The sequence below is a fragment of the Cupressus sempervirens genome, chromosome 9 (assembly GCF_028749045.1).
Source record: "Cupressus sempervirens isolate cs-2001-9-10 chromosome 9, ASM2874904v1, whole genome shotgun sequence".
In the NCBI taxonomy this organism is placed as follows: domain Eukaryota; kingdom Viridiplantae; phylum Streptophyta; class Pinopsida; order Cupressales; family Cupressaceae; genus Cupressus; species Cupressus sempervirens.
In genome coordinates, this window is record NC_143126.1 from 612,638,578 (window position 1) to 612,663,088 (window position 24,511).

At 34.6% G+C, this 24,511-nt stretch overlaps 1 protein-coding gene across 1 annotated transcript in view; it reads left to right on the plus strand.

The window, feature by feature from the left end:
- The first annotated feature begins 8,189 nt into the window (after positions 1 to 8,189).
- Positions 8,190 to 24,511, plus strand: part of LOC149540178 (pentatricopeptide repeat-containing protein At1g11290, chloroplastic-like) — a 60,912-nt gene continuing 44,590 nt past the window's right edge. The window contains exon 1 of the mRNA XM_089801333.1: positions 8,190 to 10,114. Within this exon, the coding sequence (XP_089657459.1) occupies positions 8,236 to 10,114 (1,879 nt within the window). The 5' untranslated portion in view covers positions 8,190 to 8,235. The remainder of the gene's footprint in view (positions 10,115 to 24,511) is intronic.

A 24,511-nucleotide genomic window follows, 5' to 3' on the forward strand; every position in this document is an offset into this window, starting at 1 on the left:
CAAGTTGTCCAAATCAGAAGATGGACTATGAATTACCACTTTGAATTAGTTATTGCCATCTGACTCGGTCCTTTCCTCATTTGATTCAGCTGGAGCAATATATTTTCTTCTTTTTTCTATTCAGGTTCATCTTCTTTTGTAGTTGTTCCAATGCTCCTGCCTTTAGGCTTCTAAACTTACTGAGTCTTCTTAGCAGTAACTCTTATGCTAGCCCTGGAGATAGGAAATATAGCCTTTTTTTGTGAAGGTTTCATAACCTTTTTTGGGTTTTCTTGTTGTTGGTTTCTTTTCTCTTCTCTTCTTTTCTTCTATGGCAATAGGTGCTTCATTGGCTTCTTTTCCCTCAGCACCTTCATCAAATTTTGCTTCTACTTCTCCTTGGTCCTCTCCTTGACCCTGTGTAAGAGCCAATGGTGCTTGAGCAGGTGTATCTTCATCATCTTCATTTTACTCTTCTTCTTCATCTCCTTCTTTCTCTTCACCAAATTTTTCTTTGAGCTTCTTCACAATTTTATTCTTCTTTCTCAACACAGAAGTTGTCTTCAAATCCATTGTGATCTTTGACTTTACTACATCATAATTTCCAAAAGTAATAGTATTCTTATCTACTTCCTCTGCTAGTAAAGTAGTAATGGCTACAGATGCCTCATCTATGTTAATCTCATAAGGAAATGATCTAAACCATCTCACATTTGGAATAGTAGCTTGTACATAAGTGAACTCAACATCAACTAGAAAACAAACATCATTGAAATGATTCTCTACTAGTGAGACTAGAATTATTAGTCTTTATTTCATTGACTTCTTAAAGTCTTCAAAATAGCTAGTCATCACAATCTCAAAATTATCTCCAAGTTTCTCTATGAATTCACCAATCTACACTACAATTGATATGTTAGTCTTTCAAGCTACTTTCCCAAAGGTGAGAAAAAGTGTTCTACACATAGAAAAATATACCAACAAGTATTGAACTGAATTTTTATTGTGCACTTTTTAAATTTCTTATGGCTCCCAAGTTTTCAAATAACTATTCGAGTTGTAACTCAACAAGGTCATAAGAATGGTCTTTCTTTACTATCTTGTAATCCAAATCCACAGCTATACATGGTACAATGTTCAACCTACTGGATTGAAAGAATTTATGTGCAATAACTCTCACTAGAAATACAATTAGGGGATTAGTAATTGTGTCTATGGTCATCCCTCTCTTATTCCATAGTACCCCTATATTCTTCTCAATTTCCTCTTTTTCATTACTCCTCATAGTCTTTGGATACCCTGTCACTCTATGAATAATCCTCTTTTTTATTTTGATAGGTCCATCCTCCAACCATATAGAGTTTTCATGTATTCTACTAAGCACAATCTTAATCCACTTTGTCTTGAATACATTAGGAAAATCTAGGGCATGCGTTAACCCCTTTTTCTCTATAACCTTGTATTCCTCTTTCGGTACTCTATTCTCACACAATTTTCCATATAAGTCTCTTATTTTCATGTCTCCAATGCTTCCTACCTTACAAGTGTAGCAACACCTTACATCTTGTATAATTAAAACTTGTGGCATTGGTATCATAGATAACGCACTAGACGGGTCTTCTTTATATGAAATGTCAGGAATCGCCTAGAAATGTGGTTGTTTGATCTCATTACTAATCAATTAAAAATTTAAAACTTTGTTTCCTTGCTTAACCACAACAGTAGAATAGCTAGATGCCATAACAACTAAGGTTTGCAAAAATTCAAACAACATAGCTCGGCACATGATAAATTCCTTGAAAAATCTAATATTTTTTGTTGAGTACCAGTTGAATTCAGTATGCAAATGCTTGAATCAATTTCTCCAATTTACCTTCATCTCTTCATGCTCTCTCCAATTTTAAGTGATTGCAAATGAGTCAAAAAAAAACCATATAGCCCTTGAAAATTCATAATAAATGCTCAATGCTTACACAGTTGTAAGCTCAACTCCAATAGCAATTTTGACTCACTCGGCTTCCATGAAATTCCTACTACACTCAAAAACCATACCAACATCAACTAACACTATCACCTTTGATAACTCGGCAACAACTAAGCTTTCACTCAGCATCAATAGTGAAACTTTTCATGCTCGGCAGTAACACGAAAACTTATAGATTTCTTCTAAGTTCTAACCAATACTTTGCATCTTACTTTATGTATATATGATCTTTTTAGAACTGAATCCTTAGAACTAATGTATAATAAAACTTTGAAATATCAGTCCCACACATACCTCTTGATTGCCTAATTAGAAGTGGTGTGATCACCTGATCCATTGGATGTGATCTAATCTAAACTTGATGTGTCGCAATCTTCTTTTTTCTTCCATGTCTTGTTCAAATGTACTTTGACTTCTTCAACATCAACCTTTCCTTTGCCTTTTTTGAATTCACTACTAGGTGCCTTTGACCTTGTTGGACAATTTATGCTAATGTGACCAGTCTTGAAACAACTAAAACATGTATTTTGACTCAACCATCTACTATAGTCACTTCTAAAATGTTTTCTAATGCAATTTTTAGAAACATGTCCATACACTTGACAATAGTGACAACTATACCTTGTATTGTAATCCCAATTGTAGGATCTATCAGTATGGTTTACCTTGGCTTACTTGTTTGATGACCAGTTTGGCTTTGATCTATACTCATATGCTCTATGTCCATACTTCTTGTAGTTGTAGCAATAACCTTCAAATCTCGGTATGCTTGATGTCTTGGTATTACATTCATGTGCCTGATGTCCTTGATTGTTGCACTTGTGACAGTTACCTGTGAATTTCTTCTTAAGGTTCCAATTTGCATTATTTCTCCCACAAACATTTGTTGTATGACCTATCTTTCCACAATTATGACAAGTAGATTTGTAGTTCTTACCTTTGTTGCTTCTTTGTTCACCACTTATAGATGATTCTCCTTCTTCAGTGCTGGTGTAACCCAATCTAATAGTATCACTGTTAGATCTAGGAGATATCATCAATTGCTCAAAATACTTAATGGCTTCCCTAGGCCTGTTTAAACTTTCAGCAAATTCTTTTTCTCTTTTCAAATAATTTCTCAGTTGTGCATTTTGAAACTTCAATGATGTAATCTCAGTGTCCTTTCCATTCAATTCATGATTGGTAATCATCATTTACTTCAATCTTTCTAGTTGCATGTGAGCAATCATATTTACCTCTAATGTCTTCTCTTCCAGTCTGTTGGTCAGCATCCTTTTGTCATCTTCAATCATGACTTTATCTTCTTCAACTTTCTTTTTTTGCTCGGTCACCTTACATAGCAATACTAATTGGACTTCTTGTTCTATCTTAAGATTTTTAACCTCTTTAGTTATGGTACCGTTCTTTTCCATTAGATCTGTAACTATTGCATCAAATTCACTTAAGGTTCCATCTGTAAACAATTCAATAGTGTCAATCTCTTGGTAATGTTTGTCATTCTCTTCAATAGATATCTTGTTCCTTCTCTTTAATGAGCACAACTCATCTCTTTCTTCATTCAACTAATGTAGGGCAAGTTGGACTTCAATTTTCTGATTCCCAACTTGTAGACTTCCATCTTCAAGATCTTTCCTCAAAGTTGCAAAGCTTTCCTTTCTAGAGAGAAAAGCTCTTATACCAATTGTTGGAAATACAATAGGGAAAGTAAACTCAGGAGTGCGAGGTGAATCAATCCTTCAAAACTTTAACCATAAAATCATTCACCACACATCCATCTCACAATTTGCAAACCAAAATAGCTAGGTAAATATATTCATCCATAACATGAAAGAAAATAACATTCAACACATATATGACACAATATATTTGGTTGCCTAGAAACCCTCCAATGAGAAGGTAAAATTGGGATGGGGATGACACGCACAAATCTTTACTACTATAGTAATAAAGTGTATCCAATGAAGGCTACAATGTTTGATCATAAACTATGATCTACCCTATGAAAGGTTTTCCCTATTAAAGGCTTACAAGATTGTTAGATCTTACCCTATCAAAGGATTTCAACACCCTGTTAGAAGTGTGCTTGATTAAAGGACTTAAACTTACAATAAAGTAAGCACCGTATTAAAGGATTTACAACAACCTGTCAGGACTACTCTATTAAGAGATTTAACTGATTCACCTATTAGAATGTCTCAAAAATGATCATCTAGATAGCACTCTATTGCTAGATAACAAATCACCTCTTTCCTGACATATACTTGATCCTCTCTAATCAAATGTATCACTTATGTCCTCTAACTCCTTTCCTTTGTTCTCCTCCAACCAATTTTGTAATGTATCTCAATTCACAACTCCTTAGCCACCATGAATACTCTGTTTGTGCATGCAAAATTTATCTCTCCACACATTCCACTCTATCTTTCTTTTAAGTTTTGTCCTCCTTATGAAGACTTAGGTGACTTAGGGTTAGGTATGAATCAATGACTATGATTCACCCATTTTGTCACTTAAAACATCCCTTCGACTAATTGGTTTCATGTAATGCATAGGGATTCTCAATATATATTTGTTATTATCATCTAGAATCATAAAATAATCCTTTAGTCGGCTCAAAAATGGTTTACATAGAAGTTTGTGCCATTACAAATAACTATGTCCAAATCTATTTACTCGACAGTTGAAGTGTCTAATGATTGACATCCACTGAATCTTCAATGTTGTAACTCGGCCTTTGAGTGACTCGACATCCATTGATCACTTGACATCTGAATCACTTGGCATATATTATCTACTCAGCACTTGAATGACTTAGCACTTACTACTTACTCAACACATACTGTATATCTGACAACTTATGCTTGACATACATTACTTGTTCAACTTGAACTAAGCAGATGACTTAAGTGTATTGTCACTCATATGTCAAAACCAATCTGAGATTAACACTTTTGGTCTATGTAGCAAAGGCTACTAACAAAGGTACCACCATCCTTATTCTCAAAATCACCATTAGAATTTTTTTAGCTTTCTCCTTAAAATATCTTATGTTTGGAAAGTCTTTTTTAACTCCAACAATTACAATTAGTTGTTGTTACTCTATGTTGTTTTGATTAAGTAAAAATAGGTTTTGAAAGGACCCGAAACCTTGTACAAAGGGACAAGAAAGACATAACAATGAAAATCTTAAAACGATTGTGGAGAACCACCCAAAAAACTAGAGGACACACTAATGTTCCCAACATGAGGGAAAACAACCCAAGTCAAAAATAGACCATCAAGATTTACATTTTGGTTACTCTATGTTGTTATTTATCTCTACCATTTCGCTATTCAAATTCCATGAGCAATTTAAACCCACTCAATAAACCTTGTGTTTTCCTTTTTTTCACTATCTAGTATGACTCATGAGTGTCATAGCCTACTTTGTCTCCTGGGGAAAATTATTAAAAGAAATTGTCCTTCTCTTACTAATATAGTTTCAAAGAAAACTTATGTGTTTTTTTTTTTCAATACCACAAATATATTTATGTGCATTTACAATGTAGTAAAAAATAAAATTTTGACTTATACACATACATTCCAATGCTTTGTTTCCAACTTAAAGGCTTAAAGAAAATGAAAAAGCATAATCAGTTAGCAAGTTTTACTAAAAGAAAAGTATATTGGAAGAACTAATATATTGCTTCTATAAGAAAACAATAATAGGGTGGAGCCTTGTTAGAAATGTTCTAGTGATTGTTTAAAAATGGTTTAAAACATTTTCATCTATAAAAGAGTTTTACAAAAGGAACTTGTCCGTTAGATATTCTATCAAAAACTATTTTATGTATATTCATTGATGGACTAGTATAAATAAATCCTTTTTAGCTCACCCACTATCTAGGCTTATACTTTCTAACACCCACGTTGAGCTTGCCATTGATCCCATAACTTTCCTACCAAGTCCACTAAACATGCATGAATCTATTTTTTATTGTTGATAAAGAGAAACTTATATTTTAACATTTTTTTTGTACATATATAATCTAGATCCTTTATTACTATAACTTTTATTTTTAATTTGAAAATTAGAACAAAGGGTCGTGACTCATAATCTTATAACACACAATCACATAGTCATCTGATGACTTGAAACTAAATTGGGAAAAAATACAATAAAATGTTCAACTTTGAATATTAAGACTCAAAAATCAACAATCAATTTCTAGCCAAGTTTGTATTTCTATAAGAAATGGAAATATCTACCAATCAACACCTAAAACATGCCTTGAAAAAAAAAATCAAAGAAGGAAAATTATTACCAACTAACCAAAAATAGTTATACATTTGATCCCAAAAATATTAAAGGAATAAGAAATAAATGACCAATGGAATACATGTCATAAAAGGGCAGTTACATCATCCGCCATGTCTTTTGAACATTTGAACCCCTTGTTCCAAAGAACTAAAAGTTATAACTACCATGGCCTACCCACCACCATGTTAGGTTGTATAATTTCACATATGTGTTTTCACTCTAATTCTAACCTCTTGTAGGATCATAATTACCTTCTATAATTTTTCTTCTCTTTCAAATTTCCCAATTTGATCTTCTAAGCTTAGACCCACCTCAATTTTCCCTCCATTGACATTCACTTTTCCTATCCTCGCCTACGCAAAAATAACAAAAAACAAAAAATCAAGTTAAAGATTATAAAAAATATCCATAAGTGCTTCTTTCTTTCTACTTTATAATTCTTTTTGCAAGTATGCCACATGTTCTTGGTCCATTTTCCTTTTCATTATATTTTCATTGTAGTATTGAAATTTTGAAAACTCTAACTCTAACTCAACTCGACAAGCCAATATTTGGCTTTGATTCAGTACTACATGGACTCAACAAAGAATCAACATAGACCTCACAAAAACAAAAATAATAACATCATTATTACACAAAAAAACTTAAAAAAACTAATGCATTTAGAGTACATAAAAGCCTAATTTGACAGCCAAGTTGTCATATTTCATGCATTGCACCTCTCATATGACTCTTAAACTCTCAAGACTTAAAATTTTAGTTATTATGGTCAAGTGCTAGAAGAGTCCAAACTCAAGATTTAGTAGTTTGAGCCTAAGACTCAAGAGTCTTGGAGTGAGACAAGACTAAGTAAATAGTTAGACTCAACTAGCCTTGGGTCCTCAAACTTTGGCAATGTCAAATATTGGCAAGCTTGTGATTTCAAATCTTCTAATCATCCTCCTCTATGAAAGTTTCCCACCATCAAATATAGGACCTTCAAAACATTGTCCCTACTACTACATCTATAATTCAAATCACTTCTTCTATAATTACATTTTGGGCCACCTTTAGTGATAGGTTAGATATTTCTTTTTATTGCAATCTTTGAATTCTTGTTCTTTCTCATTTAAATCATCAATATTTTCCCCTTCTTTGGAGTAATGAAACTCTAAATGTTCATCTAATTCATCTATCAACATCTTTGTCCAATCCATCTAAATCTTCTCTCTTAAACTTTGGATCACATTTAAGGATCACATATCCACCAATAATTCTAGTACCTCTTCAAGTTATTTACTTTCTTGCAAATTTATTCTTTGGCTTATCTAAACTCTACGAGTTTGATTTCTATAAATAACTTTTGTTCACAAGGTGACTGTTTGCATCCACTATTCCTTTCTAGTTTGGTATTCCCGCAACCTAGCCTAGCATCTAGCAACTTCTATCTTGGGTACATGCGTGAGCTAGGGTGAGACTAATCCCCCCATGCATGAGATCATCTACCTGCAAGTTGTCTCACCTCTTAAATCTAGGAGCAAATTTGAGCTTGTGACCATAAGGAACTACTCATAGCCTAAAGTAGTCTCTACAACCCATGTGGGATAAATTAGTCTAATTCCTCCTTTTCAAACTCTCATTTGTAGCCTCCTTTACTTCTTTTCTCTTTTGTTTCTTTTGCCTTTTTATTTGTCTAGTTTCTTCTTCCCATTATATTATTCTCTTTTTCACATTATATAACTCTTTACATCCTCAACCATAATCACAACTCTCCTTTAACCTTGTCAAAACTCTTCACACGAATCACCTATTCTCATTATCTTATGCCAAAATTAATGTTAACAAAAGAATAATTTCTCACAACATTGTTTTAAAAAACATTACATATAATCTCATAGCCATGTAATGACTCATAACCGAATTGAAAACGTACAGTATCATATTTAATTAATCAGAGACAGACTGAAAGAAGTTCCATTTCGTGGTGCAATGAATGACGTTACATTCTCATACGATGTCATTTTTAACCAATCTCAATCAAAATCTGAGAGCACTCTGTGCAGAAGGTCGGTTGAAGGATGCAGTAAACATTGTTTTTACCACAAACAATCCTCCTGTTCACGCTTCTACATATATTCATCTTTTGCAGAGCTGCATAGACAAGAAAACCCTTTCAGAGGGTAAGAAAATTAGCACCCACATCAATGACAGTAAGCATGCATTTGCCACACACCCTGTTATACAAACTAAGCTTATCAACATGTTTGACAAGTGCGGAAGTGTTGTGGATGCTCGCCGTGTTTTTGACAAGATAAACGAACCAGACGTCTTCTCATGGAATGTGATAATTGCAGCTTACAGAAATCATGGGTTCCCCCAACAAGCTTTAAAACTATTTCACCAAATGCAACGAACTGCCGTCCAACCGGATCACTTCACCTTGTCCACTGTTCTTCCTGTGTGTGCCAGCACATCATCTCTAAAACATGGTTTGCAGATCCATGGAAAGGTAATCAGATGTGGTTTTCAATCTGAAGTTATTGTAACGAATGCCCTCATCGATATGTATTCAAAATGTGGAAGGATACAGAATGCGCGCCAATTGTTTGACAATATGCAGAATGCAGATGTGGTTTCATGGAATGCCATGATTGCAGGCTACACCAAACAGGGTTTTCTTGACGAGGCTTTTATGCTTTTCAATGAAATACCTCAGCCGAATGCAGTCTCGTGGACTTCAATCGTTGCTGGATATGCACAAAATGGGTTTGTTGAAAAAGCCTTGGATGTTTTCAAGGAGATGCAGTTAGCAGGTGTGAAACCAAGCTCAGAAACATTTTCAAGCATCCTTCCTGCTTGTGCTAAAACCGGAATTGTGGAACAGGGTATGGAAATCCATCAAAAAGTAACAGAAAGCGGATTGCCCTTCAATATTGTGGTTGCCAATGCCCTGATAGACATGTACTCGAAATGTGGAAGCGTACGCAAGGCACGCCAATTGTTTGACGAGATGCTTCACCGAAATGTCATATCATGGACAACAATGATTGTAGGATATACACAAAATGGGTTTGCTGATAAAGCTTTGAAAATGTTCAACCGAATGCAAGTGTCAGCCATAAAACCAAACTCGTCAACCTTTGCCAGCATTCTCACATCTTGCGCTAAAATGGGAGATTTGGAACAGGGTATGGAGGTCCACTCAAAGATAATTGAGAGCGGACATTTGTGGGATGTCGTACTTGTGACTGCTCTACTAGACATGTACACGAAATGTGGAAACATAGAAAGGGGACACAAATTGTTCAACACAATGCATAACCCTGATGTGGTCTCGTGGAATACATTGATAACAGGATATGCCAATATTGGTGTTCTTGATAAGGCTTTGAAGCTTTTTAATGAGACACCTCATCGGAATGCTGTCTCATGGACTGCAGTCGTTGCTGGATTTGCTCAAAATGGGCTTGCTGAAAATGCTTTGGGGCATTTCAAGCAAATGCTTTTAGAAGGCGTAGAACCAAGCTCGGTAACCTTTGCCAGCATCCTACCTGCGTTAGCCAAAGTTGGCGCTTTGGAACAGGGTATGGAAATCCATGAAAAAGTCATTGATAGAGGACTTTTATCAGAAGTTTTCGTTGCAAATACTCTTTTACACATGTATGCAAAATGTGGAAACATAAAGAAGGCATACAAATTGTTTGGAAAAATGCCACAACGAACTATCATCTCATGGAATGCAATGATCGCAGGATATGCAATGCATGGCTATAGCAATGATGCCCTTGAACTCTTCGCTCTACTGAAGCAGTCTGAAACAAATCCCAACCATGTTAGCTTTGTTTGTGTTTTATTTGCATGTAGTCATGCAGGTTTAGTGGATGAGGGTTGTAAACACTTCAATAATATCAGCGATTTGTACTCCATTGTACCTACCACTGATCATTATGTTTGTATGGCTGACCTTCTTGGCCGTGCTTGCTGTCTTGAAGAAACCCTAAATTTTATCATCAAAATGCCAATAAAACCTGACGTGGTTGTGTGGATGTGTTTGCTTAGTGCTTGCAGATTACATGTGAATGTAGATCTAGGAGAATTTGTGGCAAGAACACTTTTTGAAATAGATTCCACAAATGCTGCACCTTATGTGCTTCTGTCAAACATTTATGCGAAAGTGGATAGGTGGGGTGATCATCAAAAGATAAGGAAAATAATGCAAGAGGACGAAATAAAGAAGACTCCTGGATGTAGTTGGATTGAAGTCAATAAAGATGTACATGCTTTTTGTGCAGGAGATAAATCCCATCCACAAACACAGGAGATCTATGCAAAGTTGAATACATTGTCTTGGGAGATGAAGGCAGCAGGGTATACTCCAAATATAACACCAATATTGAATGATGTGGAAGAGGAAGAGAAGGAAATACTTCTTTATCATCATAGTGAGAAGTTGGCAATAGCATTCGGGTTGTCAAACACGTTGCCTGGAACAACTATCAGAGTTGTCAAGAACCTTCGAGTTTGTGGTGACTGTCATACTGCAACCAAATTTATCTCCAAGATTGTTGCAAGAGAAATTGTTGTGAGAGATGCTAATCGTTTCCATCATTTCAAACATGGACAATGTTCTTGTCAAGATTATTGGTGATGCCAAGGGAACCTAGAAACTTAAGTTTTGGCTATCTCAAGTTGCTGGATCTCAGATTGGTGGTAAAAAGGAACTATGCTTTATTTTCAGTTCCCAAGAAAATGCTGTTTATGGGTTCTTGGAGCAATAGACCATGCAATGACATGATGAGATAATATTGCACAACATGTCGTGGCCTGGAGATACTGATGGGATATTTGTTTTGGCTCCGTTGTAACATGGATAAGTGGCATAAGTCTGTTATTCATGAAACTGCTGAAAAGTTGTAGAAGGCAGAGAAAGAATGGAAAAATGTGAAAGCAAAGAAATGCTTGAAAGAGATGGAAAGCTGTTCAGTCGATAGGAATATGGAGAGAAGAGCTTACAATTAAGTGAACGGTATGAAGAGCACTTCTTGGGCATTCTACTGGGAGTAGGTGGTTTGGTCCAATTTTCTTCCAGGCTTGGTCATGATGTCAAAGTGCTGGGGTAAAAGACCTGTGTCATATGCAAATCTAATGGAAAGAGTTTCCTTGTGCAAAAAGATCGGTTTCACAGCCAAATTGGTGTTTGGTTTGCCTGTGGCTTGAAATGACAACGACCTTTTACTCTTGCCTTTTACTGAGCTTTTGTGTGAATCCATTTCATTGCCCTGCTTGAAAGAAAGCTTTGTTTTTATGTCCTAAAGCATATTTAGCATTTACCAAAATATGAGATTCGAAATTAATATTTTTTTAGGCGGTTTTTATGTCGTATGTGGTCATGGAAAATGAAGGATACTTGTGGAGAAGTAGACCATCTCCTGGTTAGGATAACTGCTAAAGACCATTCAAGCTTAATTATTAGATGGAAATGGAAATTCACAAGATTGTCGCTTGGGATATTCACAGATCCCTTATATATTATGTGAATAATATGATTTGCAATCTAGGGACATTATTTGGCTGCGACAGATCTTTATATCTCACCTTTTAAAGATCTGAGTTGGGTTTTTTTAAATCTTCTAGCCATCCTATTTAAAAAATTCATGTTCACTAAGTTTTATTATTGAATCATTAGAGTCTTGTTTGCACTTAATTTAAATTAAACTAGTGACCATATTCAAAGGTGATAACGAATGGCCCATATGCACTAACATAGATAGCTTTATCAGCCAAGCATTGTACATTTATATTTTCAAATAGTTATCTGTGCAATGTTTGTTCAACAGGGTTACCAATGTTATTGTCTATTGATCTTGAATTGTTACAAGTTTTCAAAAGGAAAACCTGGGATTGGTTTAATTTGACAGATAGACCATTATTAAATAGACATTTTCAGTGTGTTAGTGATGCCTATTGTTATAATTATAAATATTTCGTCAGAGGAAAATCATTTGATTTATATCATCCAAAACTTTCGCTATGCATATGAATTGTGTGTAACACATAAAGACAATCCATATACCTTCAACAAAGAGGTCATTAAAATCATACAGTTGTGCTTCCAAGATATCCTTTCTTAAAATGGAGTTGGAAACACTGATCAAAAGGATAACCCAATAATAGTCTTGTGCCCATTTGTTTGTGTAAAAAAGGACAGATTCGTTACTGACTTCCTTCTAACTTCCTTTAGAAGAATGCAAAACCACTTAAACTTGCAGCGAAATCATGTGTTTTTACATATTGCGTCTTAGCATTCGAGAGCCTCAATCAAATGCAACGAGTAGAAAAGAATTGAAAGTAATAAAACGTATTATGTGCACACAACAATGTGGCAGGAATTGAACATGGATCCCAAACAAAGACAGATCTCTGGCAAAGGAGCAAAGGTGCATTGAGGAGTTGTTATTACAGTAATATTGAATTCATTAATGTTACCATTCCTTGGCGTTAACTGGGTCACTCATTCTATTCTATCTGATATTCATTCTTATCTCTGAACTGAACTATGAGGTTTTGGGCAATACTCGGGTTTTGCTTGACCCCATTATCTTCCCCCCGGTGCTTGTATTGAACAGGGTTGTAAAAATAAATTTTATAATTAATTAGAAAAAATTAGGTTTCAGTCAAAAATCTGGTTCCTGTAAGATTCAGTGGTAAAGGGATGGGATGGAGCAATTTTGCCAAATTGTAGGTAAAAGTTTCAAAGTATAACAATATGAGAGCAATTTAATTCAATAATTTTCTCCAACACACTAAGTTTTACAATCCCAAAAAAACGTCATATTGTTAAAATGAAGTTGAGAAATATGGCATTGAATATTATGAATCATTGAATTTCATTCAATCATTCAAATGCAATTGTTCTAAATATTTTAACAAGCAGAAAAATGAAAGCAAATGACAAAAAGAGATTCACAAGACAGATGCAAAACAAATTTAAAGTGATTCACTATAACTAGCTACGTTCACTCTTAATGCAGGGAATACTTTAGTATTGAATATCTGATACATCCATTACATGAATTGCACACCCATTTATAGAGTCATAAGAAGAGATACCATCAGCGCAAAGGTACAATACAGTTGAAACTAGATATAATCCAAATGAATGTAAAATACACTAGATATCATCAAAAAATATCATGTCACATCAATAACAATATCATGAAGATATGATCAACATGGTAAACAACAACATAATCTAATCATCTAACACAACTATGATACTTTTTGTTAGGACTTTAGGATTTTAGGTACTAAGGGTGAAGTGAATTAGTACAAATAGGTAACGTGTAAATTCAAACACCAATCTACTCAACTAAAATATTGTTGTGAGGTTTCCACACCATCGTCCCAAATTCTTTGGGGACCCCCTTTTTTTTTAATCGCCTCGGCAAATTTTTGTTTTGTCCAACAATTTTGATTTTTCGAGAATTTTCATGCCTTGGCACCTTCAGGACAAATGTGGGGACAGGGTTAGATTTATTTTCACCTGGTTTCAACTTGATTTTTCAGAGCCACCAATTCTATTCTTAGGCCGAGCAAATTTCAAAGTTAATTCCAACTTGGCAGGATAAAATTGTAAATTTTGTACTTAGACATTTTCTTTTGAAAATTTGGATATAATTGTATAAATTTGGATAATTTTCAAAAAATAAAATTTTTGTTAGATTTGGGTTTTTGGAAAATCTTAATTTATTTTTTTTGGTGAAGAAAATTAATTTTTGTGATGGTGAAATAAAATTGCAAAATCGATTTTTGGCTCTAGAAGAAATTTTATTTTATTTTTGTCAAAAAAAAAATTATTGGCATAGCAAAATCGATTTGGGTAAAAGTTGCAAAAAAATGGCTTTAATAGATAAAAATTGCCTTGAAAACTTTTTGCCTTTAATGAAATTGGTAATTTAATATTGAAAAATGGCTTTTGGTTAGCCAAAATACAATTTTAATGACATATTAATTGCTAAATCCTCATTAAATAGAAATATTTAACATCTCCAAGGCACCATTTAATTTATTTTTGCAATTTAGAACTAATTGGCAATTTTAAAATGCAATTTTCTTTTTGGCAAAATTAATTTTGGTTAAGTATTTAACTATGGGCCATAATTTTGCATTAATTATTTGTTTTTCTTTCTCCCAGTGTCCAAGAAGAAAGTTGGGTATAAGAAGAGGCATCTCTCCCATTTCTTCCTCACTTCCTCACTTCTCCTTCTCAAGGTGTTGGTGATTTTGCAAGAGCAGATCTGCACTCTTCTTGCTTAGCCGAAATTTGTGGGAGCCAAAATTTGTGGAAGATAAAATTTAGATTTTTTCAAGAGGCTACGATTTTTGCCCTAGGTTGGGTAATTTTATTTGGAGGTGAATTGCATGATAAATTTGTGATTTGCAAGGGATTTGAAGTTCTTAAGGTCAAGTCCTAATTCTGAAAAGTCGCTATAAGATTATTGGTTAAGGTGAATTTTCATCATCTAGAGTTGCAAGGGATCCTTAAGCTGACATCCTTCTTTCGTTCTAGTCTAAGGATTGCTCCTCTTGGTTCTTCTTGCCTTTTGGTCCACCACTCTACCATCCCGTAATAAGGCGACGAGCATGGAGGATGTTAGTGCAAGTAAGAATCCCAAGCAGGCAAACACTAAGAAAGACAAAGAGGATATGATGCCCAAAACTCCCTTCTTCTCGAAAATGAAGAGAATAACCGACACCAATATCGCTACAGTGGACATGATACAAATGAAGGACAGACTAAAGGAAGGACAATCCCCCTTGGCTATAGGTAGAGGTAATTTCAAATCATTTAGAGTTGCAAGGGGTCCTTAAGCTGACATCCTTCTTTCGTTCTAGTCTAAGGATTGCTTCCTTTGGTTCTACTTGCCTTCTAGTCCACCACTCTATCATCTGGTAATAAGGCGATGAGCATGGAGGATGTTAGTGCAAGTGAGAATCCCAAGCGGACAAGACTAAGAAAGACAAAGAGGATATGATGCCCAAAACACCCTTCTTCTCAAAAAATGAGGCGAATAACCAATACCAATGGTGGTAACATAAAAGAATATACAAAAGGCAATTGCACATCACAACCCAAGCATCGACACTTTCATTTCAACCATGATGAGCAATGTTGAGGTGGCACTTGATTTTGAGGATATCAGAGAAGAGGATATCAATGAGATAGATTTTGGATCGAAGTTGGATGAGTTAGGAAAAGTTGCTATCAAGAAAAAGCATTTGGGCACCTTTTTCTCTCTCAATGCTTTTATTGGATTTGAGAAAGAATATGAGAAGAATCATGAAAGGATACTACAAGCAGCAAGTGGTGTGGCAAAGTCAGCAGAACTCAAGGCGAAGCACACACCTTGTCCTCCTATGGAAGAAGTTAATGAAAGGCTAGCTAAGTTCATTGCCTTAGCTAAGAAGATGAAAAAAAAGGGAAGATTTATATTAGAAGATCATTTGATGTAAGCCCAAGTGGCAATTTCCCTTTCTTCTAGAATAGGACAAGTGTCTATTTCTGATTGGCCACCATTTTGGTGCCTTCTCATTGGTTGCCACTTTTTGCACTTTTTTCATTGGTCCATTGATGAGGTGGCAGCTTCTCATTGGCCGATGGGGTGGCAATCCTAATTAGGGTTTTGAGGATCCAATCTGGATCGTTGATCTTGTTTTGATCTCCACCATCCGTTGTATTTCTGGCCCCTATAAAAGGCCATTTGCTCTCATTTGTAAAGTGGTTGGAGAAATTGTTGCGAAGATAATACCAAAATTGCTCTTTTTTTCATTGTTACGATTTGCATGTTGATTAAGAACATTGGGTATTATTACATGTTTTCTACTCGCACTTAGTTAGATTTCCTTTCAAGTTGTTGAAGCAAATTTCATTTCAAGTTGCTAAGTAGGAGTGAAGTAGATGGATAGTTGTATGGTAGCATTGGTAAATGTTTGATAGGGATCAATACTAGGCCACTAGCATCCTAGCGGCTGGTTGGGAAGCTTTGTGTGGTAAACTAGTTTATTATTCTTTTGAATCATTGCACCTGTGGAAGTGAGGCCGCTGGTCAACTCTCATTAGGTTTGATCCCCGTCCATTTGCTAACCTTCCATTCATAGGAGTAGGAGTAGAATAGTAAGCAGCTAGGTAGTCGAAGCTTAGAGAAGTAAGTTAGATGAGTAAGTTGAGTATTAGAGCACATCCATTCACCTCCCATAACCATCGCTTTCCCATCAACATCATCCCTAGCAGACACATCTTTCATCACCACCACCATCAACATTATCTACCACTCGCATATTTCACAAACCCATCATTATCTCCATCATTCCACCAAAGTCCAAGTCATCCTTGAATGAATAGCGTAAGGCCGCCCATGTGATTACCAGCAAATCACATTGATAAAACTAACTAAGTATCCAACGGTCTAAGGAACATTGGAGCTATTGCTTATGTCTTCATGAGTAATAACTTTTCAAGAGAGGAGTTGCATGTTTGATATCCCATATTGAATATTCAAATCCTAATATGTCATGTAAGTGATACAAAACTTGCATCAACAAATATTAACTTCCAAACCACAAAGCATATAAGTGATGCAAGTAAATAAAAGAGAACAATATCTAACAAACAAAAAACAATCTCATGTAACTTAGATATTTTGGTGACATGGAGTTCCTTGTTAGAGGGTGAAAACAACAATGGAGATGGTACCCACAAGGTCACTACTGTAGTAAATGAGTTTCCCTATTATGAGCTACAATAACCTGTTATAAGGGTTCACCTTGTTAGTAGTGATTTGTACCTTGTTAGATGTGTGAAGAGAGAATTTCAAAACTCTTTTAAGAGCTTATCCGATTAAGAGATTTACAACAAGAACTTTTTAGAGTTCACTAAATTCAAGGATTTTCCTATTGTAACTATTGGGAAACAACAAGATCACTCATTTAGATGTGGCACTTCTTCCCTATCAAATCCAATCTACTCTATGCACTTACGTAACTATTTTTCTCTTAGCTATTCAATAACTCAATCACAACCTTATCATTTCACAATCAACACTCACTTTCTCATCATATACCTCCTTAAGAATAGTTTTGTTACAGACACAATTTTTTCCTCTTAATCCTAGCCATTTATTCAAACCTTAAGCTTCCCAAACAAACACCTTAAGTAATTTGCATATCTCAATGTCATAATATGTTTTATCATGACTGTGTCAACCTTTAAGAAGATGTTATTTTCATATATCCAAGGTAGTTAAGCACAATTTTACTACTCTAGTGCATTGTTTTACATCTTCTTTATACTTCTTCAAAGATCCTAAGAATGACAACTCGCCATACACTATAACCTTCAATATTTATCATCACATCCCCTATTATGATTGCACATACTAGATCATTGTAATGATCTAGAATCTTCTAAGTGGCTTCAAGAACTCAAGTGTTCTTATCTATCTTGATAACTGTGACAACCCAAACTCTCTTACTGATCAATTAATTAGGTTGTAATCATCACTATGTTGAAAGATAGCCACTAGTATTTTGTACATGTGATCATACTACATAATTACACCTATACCATGGTCACCACCAAAATGGTGTTTATGTTGTCAATCCCTCTATTAAACTTAGCCTATTTGTGGTATCATTGATCTTATTCTTACTTCATCTTGGCTTCGCCAATCATATTGCTTAGTTGTTTTGACTTGGTTTCCATTAATGAAATCCAAATAATTATCTCTTTATAACTACCACCAATATTTCCATCATAATGCCAACAATTCCCCCTTTAGCATTGATGGGAAACATCTCAACTCAAATAAACCAATGCTCTCCCTTTCTTTACTCATTTACACACTTACAGCCCTATCATGATATCGTTATGATTCATTTTCTCCCCCTAATATCCATCTTCCATTTTGCCAACAATGACAAAGGTACAATACCAAAAATATTTAAAATAATACAAAATGTATTCATATCCTATCAAATATTACCTTGAAGTATGTATTTTCTTCCTCCAAGTATGCCTCCCAAGACTTTTGCAAATGACTCAAAGCAATATTTTTCTCGTGTAACCTAGAGGCTATCTCATCTATATCTCATAGGGAACCTATATCTAGAAAGGAAAGTATTTGTTTTTCATTCTTCACAGTATGTTGCATAACATTCATGGTAGGGGATGGATATGACTATAGTTCAAGTAGACTAATCATTCTACTATCTTTCTCATGTTCGTGATATTTCATCTTGTGTACAGTTTATTTTGCATGTCCACTGTATGTAATGGTTGAGCTTGAAATGGGATTAATCTAACCACTTAGGCTCTCTAACTCCTTTTCTACTTCACTTCTCTATTGCTCCAAATCCTTGACAAATTCAAAATAGTTTGATACTTTTGTGATTAGATGACCTACCTCAATGAATACTAACTTTGTGTCCTTAACTAGATCTTTTAATTTGTTACTGTCTCTAGTAACCTTACCCACTAGTTTTCCTATCATCTTCTTCTCTAGATTCTTTTCAACAATATTCTTTTTTTATTAAGAAAATTGGTTTTGAAGGGACTCTAAAACCTAGAACATAGCAGGTTTTAAACAAGGGGATCTGAAACCCACATCACAAGATATTCAATAAGCTCCACGAAAAGAAATGGAACCAAGACAAGATAGGACAAAAACAAAGAAGGGGAAACCAATCAAAATAGACCCCACATGGACAACAAGTTGCGAAGGGACCCTAATACCCCACAAAATCTAGTAACAAGGAAAATACAACATATGAATCACATTTTGCCCACACACTAAGAGAAACACAAAAAAGATTAATCTCTTCCTTTACTAATTTCATTTTTGGTGTCTCCAAGTTTGGACTTTTATTTGGACTGACCTTGATTAGAGTGTCCATTTGATCAATTATTGAATCTCCTTCACTATATGCTACATCAAACTAATTCAACTAGAATATTCAATCTCACCTTATGAATATAACCTTTTTATTCTTCAGTCTCAAGTTGTCTCTTATGGTCTTCCTCTTTACTTGTTTTGAATTTATGATCGGTTCCTTAGGTTTTATTTTAGTAATGTCCATCGAAGTGGGAATTATATCTTCATCTCCTAACTCATCATCTCTTCTACTTCTACAGTTGTTTGCATCAGTTGGTACCTCTTTTTCTCACTTAATTCAACAAGATTCAATCTCCTTTTTACATTATACTCCTCTTCTATCTTTTTGAAAATTTCATCTTGATGACTTTCTACAACCTTTTCTTCTTCTCAAGAATCAACTCCTCTTCCTATTTCTTAGGAGATGGTGAGGGAAAGTCCTTATGGCCAGTTATATCAACAATCTCTACCTCAATATTTTTGATTGGTGGGAACTCCACACTTTTCCCTTCAATGTTTTTTACCTATTTAGAAATCTCATGAACAACATCCCCAATGATTTTTTTATGCTATGACTATGTTAGTGTTGGGTAATAGTTTTTCCTCCTATTAGATTTTATAACTTGACTCTTTGATACCCAATTTTTGGAGAGACAAAAGGACGTTTACCAACAAATGGGTTAGTGTATGTATTCTATCACTACCCTCTGAATTATTAGGTACAACTCCCTATGATTTGCAATGAATATGTTTTTATGATATCAAAAGTTTTGACATTATAAGCTCTTAACTTGAGAGCAGTAAAGGATAACCAAATTGTTTGTAAGAACAAATTTTTTAGGAAAGATGGATTTGAATAACCTATCACACTCAATGAAATGATTTTAGTAGGTTACCTTGATATTCCTAACCCTTACTTCTATTCTAAATGCAGATTAACCATCTAAAAGTGGAAGAGGAATGAAGAAGATATGCACATGAGGGCAAATGGAATTACTTTCACTATTAGCCTTGAATGAAATAGAATCCAACCAATAACTAATAGATTTATAAACATTTATCTTTCATTTCCCAATGAAACTATCTAACATGTTATGAAACTAACAAGAGAAGAAACAAAACCATATATGAAGAAAGTAAATGGAATCACTATACTACAAACATCAAAGTAAAATGAAATTTATCTGATTATTCACATAATCATACATAATTGTCTTTCAACTCTTAATGAAAAACTACTCTATGCATGGGCCACAAAATATGACAAGAAAATAGGGTAAATGGAATTACAGACCAATTCACCGTCAAGTTTGTCAACCTTAGTATTATCAAAAGAAATTACATTTATAGTTTTATGTCATTCCTCAGTTCTAATAGAGCATCATTCCTCAGTTCTAATAGAGCAACAGTCACAAAATATACAGAGAATATGAATAATACATGAAAAAAATCTAATCTTCAACATGGTATTGATATGTGACATCATTCCCAACAATGTTTTGATCCTGTAACACCTCTAAGAACACCTGGAAACCATTCATCTTCGTGAGGCTTCAGAAAACCCTATTAAACTCTTCATTTCCTTCATACTCTACTATTGGTGCCAAATCCTTATAATTTGTATCTCAATGGTCACAATGATTTTGAATTTTGACCATCAATCTTAAACCAACAATCATGATTAAAACCCAACCATTTCCCTTTATGAATTTCTCCAGGTCCACCTAGGTACACATGTTGAATCGTCATTATGTCAGTAAGATTATTCTTCTTTCATGTTTTGTAAGCGACATAATGACAAGCATTGATCTTTTAAGAACTAACGGTTGCGAAAAAGATCTCTTGTTTGGTTTGCAGTGTGGGTCCACCTTCCAATTGTGTACATCATGGCAAACACTTGGCACTATTTCATTGCTTGGAGAATCTGGAAATGACCTACTATACTTTGTGGCACTTCGTGACTAGGTTCTGATCGTATCTCATGGAATGTAATGGCTTACAGGGACGTGTTATTTTGTTGTTATGTCACTATAATTAATAGTCAAGCAACTTTCCATAATGACAAAGTGACAATTGTACATCTATCTTGAGATCAATGATCCTCATTTAATTATTGTGCATGACTAAAAGGAGGTCCCACCTATTCCACTTGTCATGCTATCCTTATGTCACTTTGGTTATTCTTTATTCAACTCTTTATAGCAGCATAGAGACAAGATTAGATCCTTTAAGATATGACGATTGTGAGAAAGGTCTTATTTCCAAGGCATCTTGACTATTCAACTTGATAACATGGATGTTCAAATGTGTTTTGGATTGTTGTTTTGATTTAAACTAGTTTTTGCCACCTTTGACCATGCTCTTCATCATTTCTACATCCTTCAGTGTTCACTTTGCATTGAACTCAATTGATATTGTTTCTTGCTCGTTCTCATGATTTGCATATCATCTTGTAGCATCAGTCTTTGATGTTCTATACTACCATTTTCTCTGAATTTTCCTATGATCTCTTTTAAATGTATCCTTCCTATAGATAGAGACCTTTGATCATGGAGTTATAAATTCTTAGAGAATTAGAACTGCTTCCCTCTCATCTAAGAATGGATTGATACTTACCCTCCCACCTAAATCACCTAGTAGGACTTGAATGCACTTTAACTTAATTGGTACCCACCAATATAAACTTAGGGAAGAGATGAGAGAAGGAGCCCTAAATGGAAAGCTATAACCAAACAAGACACTAACTCTTGACTTGGCATCAACCTTAGAAGTTTAAGAATAGGGGACTGAAATCATAGCAACAGTCAACTACCTCAAGAGGTGTAGATTGATCCTTTCCAACTTGTGTTGTAGCCTCTTTAGTCTTTAGAATACTTTTCTAGAAATCTCAACTATTTCATTGTGAAAAGTATATGTTCCTCAATTAGAACTCCGATTAGTCTGTTCTTCACTCCAAATTTCTTCTTATGAGATTGTTATTTTGGAATCTTTAGGGCTTAACTCTAGTTTCACAATAATTAGTGCTTTGTCCATGATTTACCTATCTAATTACAAGATTGAAGTCCACTTGACATCTATTAGCTAATACAATTCATCAGGGACAAATGGATGTGTGCATTGGGTAAAATGGAATCAACCACCTTAACACATTTAAAAGGGGGAAGACCAAGATCCACCCCTTAGATTAGGTTTTGATTGACACAAAAGGAAGTATCAATTTGTAAACCCAATATAGAAAGATGAATAACCTAGGTTTATTTCCCTCTCACCTCCACCTTAAGAGGGTTTAAGCAAGGAGATAAATATTGTAATCCTGAAATGTAAAGTTTTGAAATGAAAAAGGGGAAGATGATATACACTAAAAAATAGAAACATGAAAATGGGTTGTCAAATGATGTTATAAATTATTGTATCCCAAGATATAGGCTAAAAATTGCATGATGGAAAAACCCATAAATTGTTCAGTGATTTGTTTGGGTCAAACTAGTTCATTAGGGTTGACTCGGTCACTGTTGAAGCATCAAGGGTGACCTAATCGACCCTAAAGGAATGAGTGAGATATTGATTCTAATTTTGTAGTTCCAAAGAAAGACAAAAAGGGTATCTAGATCCACAACCGATTCACCAATCTAAGATCCAAAAATTCTAAAATAAAGAGTTTGTTTTTTTCTTTTGTATGGGGTGGGGGTTACCTCAGTCAAACCCCAATTTAGGAAATAACCTTGATTTGAAATGAAAATAGAATGCTAGTAAGTAGTAGTGATAGATATAACATGAAGCAATGTAAATCTATGAATGTGCTTTTTAATTCAAAATGTAATCATGTATGTAGATGCAATAGCTTTGACTCTATTTCAAAACCCCTAGAAAGGAAATCAAAGTGAAATCAAAATCTTCATGAATAAATGTGCTTGAAATCCACCTTATGAATGAATATAGATCTCGATAGAATGAATGCAGAAGATGCCATAAAGGATCTTGAATGTTGAAAGTGTTAGATCTTGCATAAACTCCTTTAATAGCTTGAATGCATGAATCATTGATCTTCAATGGAGAGATTACTTGAATGCCTTGAAAGATTGAAGAATGATTGAGAACTTGAGATCTTGAGGGCATGCTTGAACATGTGAATTTTTGTTGGAGATGGATTATGAATAAGAAATGGAGAAAATGGAGGGGATTTTAAAGGGCTCAGAATTGACTAACTCTTGCAGGTTGACCTACTTAAGAATTAACACCTCAAACCTACCTCAAGCTCAGGACCCAATGTATGGTTTAATCAAGGACACAATGTGTTCTTGATTGGCCCCTCTAGTGAATAGATCTAACCTAAAGCTTTATGCCATGAAAATAAGATCTTTTAAAGAGGATCTATAAGGTCTAACCCAATTTCACCTAGGAGAAAGGATAAAAAAGGGAAGAAAGAAGGAAAGATGTAAATAATGATGACCTAGGCTTAAGTGGGTGCTAAATCTTCATTAAACTGAGGTTATTCCAATTTAATACTATACATGTATCCCCCACTTTAGCGAGCATATGGATCAACTCACACTTTGGTAAAGTATAGAGAAAAATAAGAGAGGAATCTGATGAATTGCAATGACATAAAACATCACTTGGTTAAAGGGAATAAGCCCCCAAGACCAAGAGTCCAAATTGCACATCCATGCACTAGGGTGAAAAGAAAAATAAAGCTAAAAATACAAAGATATAATAAGGGGTCAATATTAAAAAAAAACCCAAATCAACCAATGAAAGAGACCTTAGTTGAAGAAATATCTATCAACTAAAATCATATTTGAAAAGCTATTCTAAAGAATAAATAATGAAATAATAAATACAAAACAAACATCATTAATTAACATAGCTTATGGATCTATCTCTACTAGTATGAGAGAAAAAGAGAGAGAAGGGAGAGAAAGGTGATTACCTCAGCCAATAGAGTGCACACCCTACTATGAATCATCGAAAGAGATGCTTGAAAAAGATGGCTTTGAATGGTCTAACAGGGTGGTAACCTGCTAGTCAACCCAATGAATTTCCATCCTTAGATCAATGTTGTTTGTATCACCATAGAATGACCTTGTAAAAATGTGTCACCCCTGTATAGGATTTAGCATGTTGTGTTTGAATGTGTTACTTATATTGGGACTTCGCAAGTTGTTATGTGTTACCCATATATAATATGTAGCATATATGTCTGGATGTGTTACCCATATATGGGACTTTGAAAATTGTTGTGTTACCCATAGATAAGATTTAGTATATGTGCTTGTGTGTGCAAGAGAGGAAGAGATGAAATAAAAATGCATACATTAGATAATAAATTAGAAATCATAC